Raw genomic sequence first — 15,426 nt, forward strand, 5'->3', positions numbered from 1 at the left:
GCCAGAGGCAAGGGGAAACTTTTCCCCTTACCCCTGGGTAAGGGCTGCTGGCCACAATGGGTCTCCACAGACTTGTGCCACCTCTGGAGCCGCTTGAAGCGGGAACGGGCTTCAACTGGCATAACTGTCGAATCCCAACCCCGCCTCCCGCTCCCCGCTCGCCCCCTGGGCTGCCCCTGGGCTGCCCATTGCCCGCCCTCCCCCTGCCCAGGAACACCTCTCTCCCTCCTCCTCCCCGCCCCCCCCCCCACGCCTACCTTTTCCGCTTGTGTTAGCGCAGGCAGACCGACAAGTGGCTTCTTGGAGCACCGGCCTGGCTTCCCCTCAAGGAGACGCAAACGTGCTTTACGGCATGTTTGCAACCCTCCTAGGCCAGCCCAAGGGACTTGGGCCGGCATAGGGCGCAGTTTGGATTGCGCCCTAAGTTGGACAACAGAGCACTGAATGATCGTCAAAGGCCAGATGCAGAAGTGATCAACTAATTTGACAGATTCAATTATAAACTGGTATCTCAACCAATGATATTCAAACTACCATCTTGCCACATCCACATTCAATCTGCAGGCCTAACTAAAATCAGCTAAAATGGATGGAAGGCAAGCCCAGGAAGTGTCCATACGAATTAGCCTCGGTCAGAATCCCCAGCAGGAACAGTAGCATCCAAGAAATTGATGAAGAAAACTGGTTTGATTAAATTTTGTCCTATCCTTTCCCCCCTTCTAATCAAGGTCTTCTTGCTGACCAAACAAGGTTCCAATATCCAATTGCTTCTCAGTAGGATTAAACAGGAAAAAACAAGGATGTACAGAAAATGTGAATTGGGAAGGATAGTTAGTAATGACTTTTCCAAACAATTTCTTGCTTGGAGAATGAGGAAATATCACAGAAAAATTATAAATCTGAGTTAGACACACTATAGGTTGAAGTATAAGATGCAAACATTGCCTTTGGTTAATGAAGTTTAGAAACTAGTATATAAAACAAGGAGCCCAAAACGTGATGGGGATACAACCAGGAAAACTGAACCAGATTCTGGGCAGCTTATCTAACTGTAATACAATACTGATATTAAGACTAAGCTCCTTAGAATTGTGTATCTGTTTTGTTTCTCATAGTATGCATCACTCCTACTCATGCTATGTCAGAAAGAAAGTGAAGTTGTTATTCTGGAGTTCTTGGTCTAAACCAGGGGTGCCCAAACCCCGGCCCTGGGGCACTTGCGGCCCTCGAGGCCTCTCAATACCCCCAGTTTCCAATGAGCCTCTGGAGCTTTGTTGGAGCCCACACTGGTCCGACACAACTGCTCTCAGCTTGAGGGCTACTGTTTGACCTCTCATGTGACCTGTGGGATGAGAGCTCCCTCCACTGCTTGTTGTTTCATGTCTGTGATGCAGTAGCGGCAGCAAAGGAAAGGCCAGCCTTGCTTTGTGCAAGGCCTTTTATAGGCCTTGAGCTATTGCAAGACCTTCATTCAGTCATATAAGTTCATCTTTAATATATTCATTTATGTAAACTTATGTAAATTTATTCAAATTTTAAATGTAAATTAATTCTTCCCCCCCCCCGGCCCCCGACACAGTGTCAGAGAGACAAAGTGGCCTTCCTGCCAAAAACTTTGGACACCCCTAGTCTAAACTACTGTCAGTAGAACTGCCACTACTGAATCCAATGTGGCCGGTGTAATTTCTTCATCTGGTCACACGCTTCTAGTTTCTAGAGCAACTTAAAGTGAATCGAAATATTGGGGTAATGAAAGCCTATAGCTAATAGTAATAACCAGCACTGGTCACTGGATTGCTCCTTTGACTTTATTCAAGGTGGTTCACATAGGCAGGTTTTCTATAAACCCCCAAAGGGTTTTTTTTTTTTTACAGTGACAGAGGTTCTATCTTTCAAGAACTGAACAACATTCCAGATGGATCTTTCAAACAGTCTGGTATCACCCTGGATGCCTCCCATGCTGGCTGACAAGCAGTTCCTTCATCTCTCACTTGAAGGGCAGCTAAGATGGTTTTTCACTCATACCGAAGAGCAGGTGGAAAAACTCAGCTCAGCTTGTCAGCTGCTACTCAACATTTTACCTTTCACAGAGCTTCTGGTGGCCTCGAACTGGCAACCTTCAGATGTCTTCGAGCCAATGGCAGCTCTACTCTCTAGACCAGACCTCCTGCCCACTTCAGGCCATGATACATGCTGCCATTTTCTAAAATAGCCTACTTTTTTCCAGCTGGAAAAGGACTTGAAGAAACTAGTTCTCCCCTCAAAAAGATTGTAAACTGAGACTCAAAAAAAGTGAAGGCACTAACATTTTATATTCAATAATTTCACTGCAACAAGCAGTCCTCATTCTTCAGCATTGGTTTAACATTAATTTGGCCCTGTCTGCAGCAGTCTAAATTCTTAGGAGATGCAATAAGACACACTGAAGTATGTATGAAACAGGCTGCTTGGAAATACTCACTGTTGTGTTTGAAGATTCGAATGGTTGCTCCTGAAAGTCTTGCTCCTAGTACAAGAGACGCATGATTCAACTCGTCACTCACAATTAAACAGCCCTAAATTAAGAGCATAAGAGAAAGAAGGTCCAGTGAAAGTTGCACAAATCGATGACCCCAATGGAGCAAACTGTCTGTTAGGTGAAAAATTAGGAGTCTGCTGCCCCTTCCAAAATATTTTTCCCTCCCCAGTCTCTTACCAGTTCTGCTTTTTTGCCTTTACACACAAAAGCAATACAGTGGGGGGGGGGGGGAGAAGGGGTGTCCATTAATGCTGAAAATGGGTTACATCCAAATAACCCTCCCATTAAACACCCACCCTAGTAAGCTCTAATCTGCCCGCAACCTGCCTGCCCAACCCCTCTAACCTGCCTTCCAGGTTATATAGGAATGGAAGAATACAGTGGGCCCTCGATATCTGCAGGGAATCCGTTCCTGGACCCTGCCCCCCCCCCCCCACGGATATCAATACCTGCAGATGTGGAAGGTCCTCAAAGGACTTCCTGGACATAACCAGAAAATCCTTCCGGTGGCAACCAGGAGGTCCACAAGGTCCTTCTGACAGGGGGTTGGCACCCATGTTGGGTCAAATCCATGGGTGCCAAACCTGCAGATGAGAAGGGCCACCTGTATCACCTTTCCTAGAGTAACTCTCTAAAGTAGGTAATGATAAGGAGGGAGCTGGGCAGTCTTGAGGCTGCTCTAAGAATGGAGTGTTTTCGCTCTGAACTCACTTCCTGAGGAACTCTCTATTACTAGCAAGGTCTCTACTCCTAGAGCACCCTGCTCAAGGGGAAAATTGAGAGGAGTAGCTCTAGTACCAGACCTGGAAGGTAGAAAAGCCTGCCCCCAGCATTTTCTGACCCTGAACAATCTCAAAAAGCTCCTTTGACATTGCTGAGAGACCTCTGTAAGTTACGGTTTAACAGACCTCTGGGCTTCCAAAATCGTTATTTCCAAAGCCTACTGAATTTAGATCTATTATTAAGGGTTTTCTGTAGATGATGTTGCATGACACCACCTTTCTGGTGCAGCAGCTCTATATACTGCTCTGTATACTCTGGCTGTCCAGCTTTCCCCATCATTAAAATTGCTGTGAGTGGTTGCCTCACTTTATGTCTGTTGCTTAGTTAGCCATGGTGGACTTGCATTTATAGAAAGGATGCAATATAAATCTTTAAGTAATAGTCTTGTGTCAAAGACTAATTGAGCAGAACTAAATTAAGTTATAATGTTCATATTCTATTCTGGATTGTTTTCCAAATGCAAGAAATACTTGTCTTAAGTTTGTTTCATGATTAATTAGTATGCAACCCAAGTTGCTGAACCTACTCAAAACTAGCCACCTAATCTAATAACTCGGCTAGCTCACATCTCTTATGACAATATACAAGCATGGAAAAGTCACTGAATGTTTAAAGTTCAAATGAAATAGGATTTAAGGAGAATTCTTTATAGAAATACAAAGTGTTTCTGGAAGACATGAAGCACACACATACCAAGTCAATAACTGGAGTTTATATACAAGTTATAATGCAGCCTTGGTGCCCTAGCTGGAGCAGACAGACTCTTCTACAGGGTCATGATACGCTCACTGTTTTGGGGCTTTTTTGCCTCGGTGCTGCTTATCTACTTAACACACTGTAGCTCTTTCAACAGGTTTAACGGAAGAGGAACAAGACACATGAAGTACAAGGAAGAAAAATAAAGAATGACTTCCATTTATCCATGGACACTGTTTTTTGTTTTTGTTTTTTTTACTGCTGTTAACTGGATTAGATATGTCTGTTCAGTTTGTTTTAATGCAGCTTTTGGGTGTCACAAGAAAGTGACATAGAAGCCTTTCAAATAAATAAAATATTGGATTGCCCAGTCATCTGAAAACAGATCTGTACGTGACAGGGTGTCTACCTTACCCAGACAACCCCCCCCCAAAACTCACATTAAGTGAAATCAAGATAAATGTGTTCAGACCCTGGAGTTACACTGACATTTGTCTCAATGCATGTAGGATCTGAATTTCTCATCCTTGCTTATCTAACATTTCCTCAAGGGACAATATTTTCAGATGAATTCTAGTAAACTATGCATCTGAAAATCCTCCTACCCATCCCCATGTAAATGAGAAGCTACAAGAAAAGTTTAAACACAGAATCAAGCCAGTTCACCCTGAAGTCATCAATACCTTGCCAACCAGAGCAGGAATATTTGTCGAGTTGGTTGCAAATCCCATCCCAAACACCATTGCAGACTCCACACCATGAAATCTGGCCAATAATGTTTCCAGTTCCTCAATTTTGTCCAAGTTTCCTGCAACAAGATAGCAAATTAATTCAACACACGAGACACTAACTACAATGACAAGAGACTTTTTTTTTTAAATTGTCGAACAGCATTTCTATTGGAGTTAATGCAAGTTGAATGGAGAATACACATGAATACTTAGGATAAAATTTATGAAGTCATCATACAATGTTTAGAGAAATCTGGATAGTTAATACACAGAGCTATGCCTTCACCCAAACTTACCCATCTCTTGCCTAGAGCTGCACACCCCTGTTCCACAGCGTGAGAGAACTTTAGATGCTGCCTCTTTGCAAAACCCAGTATTCTCTGCAAATCCAAGATAGTTGTAGGATCCCATGTTAATGACATCCTTTATCACTTTTCCTGTATACCTGTATTTTAGAAACACAACATGTTAAGAAATGGAGAGCCTATACGGGAGCCTCAATAATAGCAAGTACTGTCAAACTGCAAGGCAATTAACACCATTATGGCTTGTGTACACCATGCAGAGCTTTCAAAACTCTTGTACTTCAAACACAGTCAGTATGGGCTACACTGCAAACTGCTTTAAAATTTTCCAAATGCTAGAGACAGCTACCTCAGATTAACTGCAACAGTCCATTGGCCCCAAGGGGCTAAACAGAATCGTTCTCTGAATTGCAGCCAAAGGTTTTCAGGTTTAACATACTGAAGAGCCAAGGTAGAGCCAAGACACTACTCTGTTTCAGTTTGATTAACTTGGCAAGGCTACTTACATTATCATCCTTGACTATGAACCAAGTTCTGTAGCTTCCATTATCATTTGCTTTTTTCAGATAAATAAGGCAGATTGTGAATTAAGCAGATGTTCTTTGAAAGCTTTCTTAAGAACTTAAAAAATACAGCTTCAAAGGAGTTTCAAAACTGCTTGCTATTTCTCTCTGGGAATGTCAAGCCTTTCCCCAACCAAAGAATTTCATACATCAATCACTTGTCACTTCCTGAGGTAGGATATCCTCTAGGCATACAGAGGAAGTGCATCTGGAAGCCAGTTAACTGTTGTAATAACTAGCGAGATGATAATAATAATAATAATAATAATAATAATAATAGGTATTTATATACCGCCTTTCTTGGTCTTTATGCAAGACTTTATTCAAGGCGGTTTACATAGGCAGGCTTTATTAAATCCCTATTAAATAGGGATTTTTACAATTTCAAAGAAGGTTCTTTCTTTCAAGAACAACTACATTCAAGGTGTTTCATTCCAATCTGGCTTCACATTCTGGCCTCCATCCTCCCACGCTCAGAGCAGATGGAATTGCTCGGCTTCAGCTTGTCAGCTGCTCCAAGGTCGCACGGTGCCGGTGGCCTCGAACTGGCGACCTTGTGGATGTTATCTTCAGGCAGACGGAGGCTCTACCCTCTAGACCAGACTATCGCACTATTTTCTTCTAAGGTGTGGATTGTATAATTCTGAGGTATTCAATCTGTGCGTCCCGCCTCCCTAGTGAGGCGCGACTAGCCTCCAGGGGCATGGCCAGGCATCTTGGGGACAGAGGCTGGGCTGGGCTGGGCTGCTCTGCTGCACGTGCTGCCTCCTGACTTGCTGCTTTTCTACAGATGTGAACGAGGTGGGTGGGGCAGCGTGAGGCTGAGAGGGCATGGTGGGGGGAGGTGGGAGAGAAGGCTGGCTCGGCAGGCAGAGGTGCCGCATCTCATCATGGATCTCTCTCCATGTGCAACCTTGCCCCAAGGACTACATTTCCCAGTGTGCCCCTCACCCTGGGATTGGTCAGAGAGTCCAGTCCAGTTCTCCTGGAGGAGAGAAAAGTGTGGAGGTGCTGCATCTCATCAGCACAGGGCACGCTCCTGGCAGGCTTCAAAGCGGGAAGAGTAAGTCCTCCGCTTGGGGAGCCCAGTCTGCTCTTAGTGTTCAAATGCCCCAGCCTGCATTCCTCCGTCTTGCCTGGGAGCAACAGGGGTGGCATCTGCACGTTGGGTGTATGTGTGTGAGCAGCCCCCATCTACTTTGGGGTGAGTTGTAATCTTGCTGGGTGTGGCTGCAATCCTTTCTACACTTTCCTGGGGGTAAGCCCCATTGACTCAAATGGGGCTTACTTCTGAGTAGACCTACACAGGCTTGGGGTCTGTGTCAGCTAAACTCTCTCTTTTTCCTCCCCCTTCAAAAAAGAAAAAAAGCCACTGTTGATGGCTTTGTCTCCAAAAATTGATTAAAAATTAAAATCCCCATTCCTTTTTAGCCATTCCCCTTTTCCTCCTGCCTCCTTTTTTTGGGGGGGGGGGGGATACTCTGTTGGCTGCTATTGTAAGACAAAAGGTACAATCCTAGCTAGGTCTACTCAGAAGTAAGTCCTATTGTGTTCAATGGGACTTGCTCCCAGGAAAGTGGGGTTAGGATTCCAGCCAAACAGTCTCTAGGTCTCAGTTCGCATCAGTTTGCAATTAGCAGATACACAACAACAACAACAACAGTATTTATATACCGCTTTTCAACTAAAAGTTCACAAAGCGGTTTACAGAGAAAATCAAATATCTAATGGCTCCCTGTCCCAAAAGGGCTCACAATCTAAAAAGATGCAACACCAGCAGACAGCCACTAGAAAAGACACTGCTGGGGTGAGGTGGGCCAGTACACACAAAACAAGTCTTCCCCTCCCCCAGCAGATTCATCACTTCCCCCCTCCCTTTCCAAAACCCTCTAGGTGTGCTGCTAACAAACTAAGGGCACAATCCTAACCAGGTCTACTCATAAGTAAGTCCTATTTTGTTCAATGGGGCTTACTCTCAGGTAAGTGTGGTTAGGATTGCAGCCTCAGAGTGCTGGCAGCCTTGTTTCTAGTGTATAATTATAACACCTTCATCCCCATTTTGGGGGTAACTGAGGTGAGGTGTTGTAATGGGGAGCCGTGGCCAACGGCTACAAGGATCAGGGGAGGCGCGAGCTGGAAATGTTTGAGAACCACTGGTATAATTGAATGATGAAAATAAAACTGTGGTGAATCAACCCTGCTCAACAGGTTCTGCCCTAGCATGAAACTGAGAATTTTTACTTATGTGAATTATTCTACATGTTCACCTAACAGTGGTCTAGGACTCTACATGCTTTCCATTATGCCCACTAGGCCAAGAGGAAGCAGCTTGCGCAAGGCCACCCATGTTCATGGTAGAGGCAAGATTCAAATTGGGATGTGCAATCCAGACTCCTAGCCATAACAACTCCCCACATTGGTCCACCTAGCTCAGGACTACTACACCTTGCTCAGCTAGAGATGTGCAGTGGGGGGGGGGAACCCCAGAAGTCATTTGTAGCTGTTATCTCTGTAGCAGCTTATTCAGTGTTCCTCCCCTGCTGCGAGTGGTGGGACAACTGTTTCTGTATCCTGCTGTGTGGTGCTGGGGGGGCAAATGAACATGTGGGGGTGGTAAAGTCAAGGGGTACACTAACAGCTACAATGTGCCATAGCAAGATCGCTGTGCAGCAGTCACCTAAGCACACAGAAGACAGAGTTTTTGCAGCCTTAGACAGCATGTTTTCTGTCTGTGTGGCAGTGTCATCCTCTCTGTGGTGCCTGATTCAGAAAAAGGAGAGGGAAACACAGCAACTGTATGATATTATTTTTCCATAGAAGGCACTCAGAGGCTGTCTTATGACCTATGACATGATAACCTGAAAAGGATAGGGAATACAGTGCCTGGCCCTGTGCTCAACAGGGTACTGGAATCATGCTGTACTCATGAGACAGTGCTTGTTTTGCTAGGTCAGCTCTAGTGCAATCCTGAGATGAATGCATACCCTTGCTACAAAGAATGTACTTTACACTCCAAAAACAGTTCAGTGCCATTTCACAATCTTCCACAATGTTCCCTAAAGGTGAGCTATTTGGCAGATTTCTGAAAAACTTTTACTCACTTAAATGTCCAATTGTAGTCATGGGAAACTCGCTCAAGCATGTCTACCTTGGCTCCTGGTACACCGCAGATTGGTCTGTTCCAGCTATCTCTAATGCGCATGTAGAGGTTCCTTGTATAAAAGTTTTCAAAATCCTGATACAAAGGGACGAAGTCCTAAAAGAGGATATTAAGGCAATGAATCAAGCTTAAAAGTTTTCTTCCCCTTAACTTGAAGAAAGTGATCAAAGATATTCATTAACAGTGCTACCTCAGATTTTCCCCTCTTATAGCTCCGCTCAGAATGATATACCATAGATACTATTCTTGCCTACTAGGTGAGAAATTTCTACCTGCAAATCAAGTGTAGATTGACACCTCGTCTTATCTGTGGGTCACTCAGGGGTCAGGGCAGTTCAGGTGTGTCTCGCAGCAAGCCTGCTGAGGGTCTGTGACGCATCTCAGGAACATTTGAATGATTGCAGACAGCTTACAAACGTTTACATTTATCCAAGCTCCATTGTAGAGTCTTCGGAGCAGGCTCATTAACTCCAAACCCAGGAGTGCCTCAGTGAACAGTATAAAAAGTTGTCTAGCAGCAATTTGAAGCAGGGTGTTGTGCTGTCCTAAGCTGTTTATGTTGCTTTATATTGGTGCTGCATTTGTTTTGGACGGTTTTTAAAACTGCAAATGCTTTTCTGCAGTTTCAAACCTGGATTTTCTTGTTGTTTTTTTTAGCAATTCAATGCAGTGTTCAAATCTGTTGCTTTAAGCAGGAATGGCACACAGTACTACATAAGCACCTTGTTAATGTCTTCAAAAACAGTGGTGCAGCTCAGATTCTTTCCCCCCTTTCAATCAGGCTCCAGGGCATGCTGCAGCTCTTCCTCATAAGCACCATTCCCCAAGTTTTACCCCAACATGGAACATTCCATGACATTTGGCTGAAAACTTGCCCTCACCCTATCCGTGAGATCAGCTTATAGGAAAGTAATTCTCCCCACACCCTGCAACTTCGAAGCCTCATTCACTATAATTGCATGGCTCCTACACAGTCTCGGACGTTCCGATATATATTACCAAGACACCTCCACATAAGGAAGGGGCGCACCATTGTCTGCCTTTGTGATACTGTGGTCTAAGGACAGAAAATTCTGTGAATGGCATGACCTGGCAAATGCTGTGTCCTGGCACTCACTCTCTCTGTCATGGGGCACACAGCCACCTATAAGTACATCTATAAATCGTCTCTTGAAGGATTAAAAATTGTGAACAGACCAGAGATAAGGAGTATCACACATGCAGCCAATACCATGTGTTATTTCTCAATTTATTGTGCAAATGATACTCCCACAGGCAAGCAAGCACTTGGAAATTTCAAGGCTAGTCTACTTCCATTAAGTCAGCTTTGCTGGTAACTTGGACCTAATTCAGATACAATTAACCAGTTTAGCTACGTTGGACTCATTCATGTAGCACTGTAGGCTTAAGCATGTGTGCACACACACTTTCCTAGCTCTCAACATGAGAGAAGAGAAAAAGCTTCCACTCACACTTGAACAAGGTGCAGCTCTGCATTATGTACCAACTCAGGAAACTGCTTTGGTTAGCTAGTATATCAAACCATGATTTGCTTGTTCTAACTATTGTTGATACAGTTCCAAGGTTGTAAACAAGGCATGTTGTTAAAGTGAAAATGAAAGGTTTTCTTCTCATGTATGATGGGAAGGCCAGTGCCTGCAGCTCCCTTAAGCCTCATTCACATAGCACTAAGCCATGGCTCAGCACTACATCTGAACTGGGACCTCAAAGTGCCCTCCATCTCCCTGGCTTAAATGGACATGAAAGAGAAATTCTATATGCCTATTTAGTGCAATTACTATATAGTAAAATTGGCAATAAATTTTCAATAGTTTTGGATACTTGTCTCAATGCATGCATAGTACACAAATCTATTCAAAAGAGTCAAAGTAATGAATTCTTAATTTAAGCACCTGAAAATAAGCTTACCCTTGCTATACATGGATGAGAATGTGGGATAAAAAACCCCAGTACTGATCGTTAATTCACCATAGGAATGCTCAAGCACATCTCAGAAAAGCAAACAAAAATCTGCTTTTCAATTCAAAGCAACCAGCTAAGATCCATTCTTCTACTCTAGTCTCCCTCTCACCTTCAGTAGTTAGAAAATATTGTAGTTCATTTCACTCCAAAGAATCATAGCAAGTTATTTTAGAGTCTAGACTTAAAATGAATAAAGATGCTTCATTTGTGGATTGCATCCTTAAATGAACCAACTCCGATTCAGTATGTCAGTATTGCCCACACCGACTGACAGCATTTTCCCCAGTTTCAGATAGGACTTTTCCCCCACCCTAACAGGAGATGCCAGGAATTGAACCTGAGACCTTCTGCATGCAAGGCATGTACTCTAAAACTACAGCACTATCCTCATATTCTTATACACCAAGGATATATACCTATACTTCAGGCTAGGCTGCAGGGGTCTGTACTTAAATTGAAAAATCTGGTTCTTGCTAGCCCAGTACTATCATGTTTATGCAAACACACCACTGTGCATGTGCAAAAGCATCAATACAGCCATCCGTAAGTTGGACAGCCAGTGTTATTCTAAGAATTTGCATGTGGGGAAAAGTACAACTCTTAGGTGTCCACTAGTCAAATTAATTACAACACAGAAGGGTGCTGTCACAAGAGTTTTAATCACATTAAATAATAAGATTTAGATTGCAAGATGTTCTCTGTACTTTTTTAAAAGAGTTTAGATGGAAGCTGTAGGGGGCACTGCTTTACCCCCTTTCTTTTCCTATATGGTACTGGTAAAAGATGGCTATTTTTTGTTATTCTGTTGTTGGAGTTGCCTCCATTCAGGCCCATTTTTTCCTAATATACGATTAATACTCCCCTGAGCCTTGCAATATTTCAGCTCTCCCTGTGCCCAATCAGGCCATTGGCCATGCTAGTTCTTTCTTCTTCTCCCTCCCTTCTGCTCCCAGAAACCCCCAGATTTTTGAAGTCATCCAATGTTACTGAGTTATTCTCCTCCGCTTCCTCCACTTCAAAGAACCTAACCAGGCCCATCTGTAAGCAGAACATCTGCAAACCAGGGATCACATGCAGAATACCAATCCTGCAATCCTCTACATAGCTTCCAGAGTAAGGTCCATTGACTTCAATGATACTTATTTCCGAGTAGTCACGCATATGGTTGTGTAGGTACACCCAATTTCAAGTCCCTATAAACTTCAAAATCCAAAATAAAATTGTCAACCCCCAAACCAATAACCGTTCACTAACGGTTTAAGATTGACTTGAGGGACCATATCTAATTATTTCCCAGATAGTTAAGGGGACTGGGATGACAAGTTAATCCATCCTGTTACCCATTAACATCTCTTTACAAGAAAAAGCTTCCCTCTCTCTGCCAAATGGTTCAGCCCCAACCTTTTCTGTCAACATTTATAAGCAATTACCCTTTGTTCTTCTCTTTCAGTGGCATTATTACATTTCTCAATTTTCCAGTGTCGCAAAAAGTCTCTCAGATACCCGAAAAGAGTGAGCACCCCATATCCTACGTAAGTGAGTACAGCAACCAGCATTGGTGTTTCTTCAAAAGCTTCATTGAAGGGTCTTTTATACAAGCCTCCATTATGGGCAATATGAGGAGTCTAGGGGAAATAAAAAGAAAAAAGATATGGTCAGTTTCGGCAGAACTTCATATTACACTCTTCCTATAACAAAGAGTTCCAAGGCACACAACCATGTCTTCCAGTTAGCAGTCTGTATTGAAGCTGTGCAGAAGCCCTTGCCACTACTATATCTGATAGTGCTGGCCTCTTGTTTTTTCCCTTCCTGAAGACTCTCACAGTGGCTCAGTTCCAGCCTCATGCCATACATGATTTATGATGTCCATAGTTAAGAACTTAGGGCATGGTTTGAACTCTCAGTTGCACTATGAGCTCGTACGATTGAGTACTGTTTTCATTTCACTCAGACTCAGAAGTTAACTACCATCTCCATAGTGTAGCTGCCACTTGAGGTGAAGCAGAGGAATACCTCTAAACGTGGTTTCTGAATTCAGGCGCAGTAGCACAAACTTGAGGCTTGAAAACCAGTTTCAAACAATGGTATGATATCCTGTATTGGCAGCCCCTCAGAAAATCAGGGTTTGCAGCATGGCATGAGTTCACACAAATGCCAAACGATGGTTTAAAGACATCTGAATACAGTCTACGTATATATCAAATTAAATACAGTAGTGCCTCGCAAGACAAAATTAATTCGTTCCACGAGTCGTTTCCTATTGCGAAATTTTCGTCTTGCAAATCGTGATTTAAAGCAAAAAAAAGCAAAAAATTCGTATTGTGAAGCACAGCCATAGAAAAATTTCGTCTTGCGAGTCACCAAAAAAAATCACAAAACGCTTTTGTCTTGCGAGTTTTTCATTGCGCGAGGCATTTGTCTTGCGAGGCATCACTGTATTTAGGAAAGTCATAACACATTTACTCAGAAATACTGCTTATCCTAGAAATGTTTAAGAAGCCGTTGAAGCCTTTTTGGGAGCTTTGCACTGGGTTACCAGATCCCAGAAACAGATCACCATATGTCTACCTGAATTGTTCTATCAGAATACTTCCCTACAATACATTAGCACTAAAACAGACCACTTAACTTTTTAAATGCTGCTTAACTGGCAAATTAAGAAGATCTGTCTTTGGAGTTGTATGGATCCATCTAACTTCCAGGACCAATTAAATGGACGTGGGGGGAAGAAGGGAAATTTGCTTTGCTACTTCTGCAGCAGCAGTAGTCAGGAAGACATTTTACCATCTCCATTTAACCACCACCACCACACTTTTGTAACTACTAGAATTGACTATTATAATAATAAAACTAATAATAAAACTTTATTTTTATCCCGCCCTTCTCCCTAACGGGACCCACCTATTATAACACACCTCATTTAGCACTTCTCTTAACCTGTTTGGAAATTGAAAGCTTACTTCCTTATGACAGTAGGAAGAAAATATACTTAATGAATTCACTGACAACTGCATTGACTACTAGGCTTAATTTTGGGTTTCACCAAAGACCTTCTAAAGTCTGAAGTGAGATTACTCGCATCTCTAAGGTAGGACTTTAGAAGGAGGGTACTTCTTCCCACTCCAATTGGGAAGCTAGCACAGCATGAGCACTGAGCAGGGCATTCTCAGTGACAGCACTATCACTATGGAATGGGTTACCTAGCAAAGTTGCCTCAGTATCTGCCTTTCAGAAAACAAGGACTTGTATCAGAAGGCCTCTGGGGAACCAGTAAGGCAGGAAGGGAGGTAGCTAGTTGGCTGTGAAAGCCCCACCAATAGCTAGTTTTGGTCATCAATTCTTGTATGAACCAGTGATTGAAAACCAGCACAGTAAAAAAAAACAAAAAACTGAAACATAATATGGAAAGGGATCAATCACCCATAATTTCTCAGGACACTTCTGGTGCAAAACAGTGCAAAGATAGAGACTTCTATTCTTCAAACAGATAAAGAGAAAGTATGTGACGAATACATGAAGTCTGGGTTTTCATAGAAAGGAGATGAGGGCATGTATTATTGCAAACATTTTGCTAATATGAAGGGTACAATCTATGGAAATGGGCTGCCATGGGATACGCGGTGAAGAAGGCAATTCTATGCTTGGGATCATTAGAAAAGGTATTGACAGCTAATATTACAATGCCGTTGTACAAATTGATGGTAAGGCCACACCTGGAGTATTGTGTCCAGTTCTGGTCTCCACATCTCAAAAAGGACATAGTGGAAATGGAAAAGGGGCAAAAGAGAGCGACTAAGGTGACTACTGGGCTGGGGCACCTTCCTTATGAGGAAAGGCTGCGGCGTTTGGGCCTCTTCAGCCTAGAAAAGAGACGCCTGAGGGGGGACATGATTGAGACATACAAAATTATGCAGGGGATGGACAGAGTGGATAGGGAGATGCTCTTTACACTCTCACATAATACCAGAACCAGGGGACATCCACTAAAATTGAGTGTTGGGAAGGTTAGGACAGACAAAAGAAAATATTTTTTTACTCAGCATGTGGTTGGTCTGTGAAACTCCTTGCTGCAAGATGTGGTGACGGCATCTGGCCTGGATGCCTTTAAAAAGGGGAATGGACAAATTTCTGGAGGAAAAATCCATTATGGGTTACAAGCCATGATGTGTATGTGCAACCTCCTGATTTTAGAAATGGGTTATGTCAGAATGCCAGATGCAAGGGAGGGCACCAGGATGAGGTCTCTTGTTATCTGGTGTGCTCCCTGGGGCATTTGGTGGGCCGCTGTGAGATACAGGAAGCTGGACTAGATGGGCCTATGGCCTGATCCAGTGGGGCTGTTCTTATGTTTCTTATGCAAATGAAAAAGGTTGGGAACCACTGCAGGAGATCCATGAATCAAATCCACCTTTAAGGTGTCTCGTGTGTTAAACCAGAAGCTCTACATACAACATAACACATAACAGAGTGCAATTCAATTCACAGCAGAGAGTTGCAGCTGCATATATGCAACCCTTTTTTCTCAAAAGTAGACCCACTGCTTTCCATTGGTGTTATTCTTCAATAATGGTGCACTGAATTGTAGCCTGGGACTTTATTTCAAATGGAAAGGAGGATCCCATCCTGGTGTTGAAAAAAAAAAAAAAGACCTCTGCCAAATGCATGCATTTGCAAAAACCAGGAACCA

At 43.2% G+C, this 15,426-nt stretch overlaps 1 protein-coding gene across 1 annotated transcript in view; it reads right to left on the reverse strand.

Annotated features, from left to right (window-relative positions):
- Window positions 1-15,426, reverse strand: part of SPTLC2 (serine palmitoyltransferase long chain base subunit 2) — a 90,823-nt gene that overhangs the window by 54,541 nt on the left and 20,856 nt on the right. Inside the window, exons 2-6 of the mRNA XM_066627814.1 lie at window positions 12,170-12,364; window positions 8,698-8,852; window positions 5,025-5,173; window positions 4,681-4,805; window positions 2,462-2,555 (exon numbers count right to left, since the gene is read on the reverse strand). Coding sequence (XP_066483911.1) covers window positions 2,462-2,555; window positions 4,681-4,805; window positions 5,025-5,173; window positions 8,698-8,852; window positions 12,170-12,364 — 718 coding nt within the window. The remainder of the gene's footprint in view (window positions 1-2,461; window positions 2,556-4,680; window positions 4,806-5,024; window positions 5,174-8,697; window positions 8,853-12,169; window positions 12,365-15,426) is intronic.

The sequence above is a fragment of the Tiliqua scincoides genome, chromosome 1 (assembly GCF_035046505.1).
Source record: "Tiliqua scincoides isolate rTilSci1 chromosome 1, rTilSci1.hap2, whole genome shotgun sequence".
Classification (NCBI taxonomy): Eukaryota; Metazoa; Chordata; class Lepidosauria; order Squamata; family Scincidae; genus Tiliqua; species Tiliqua scincoides.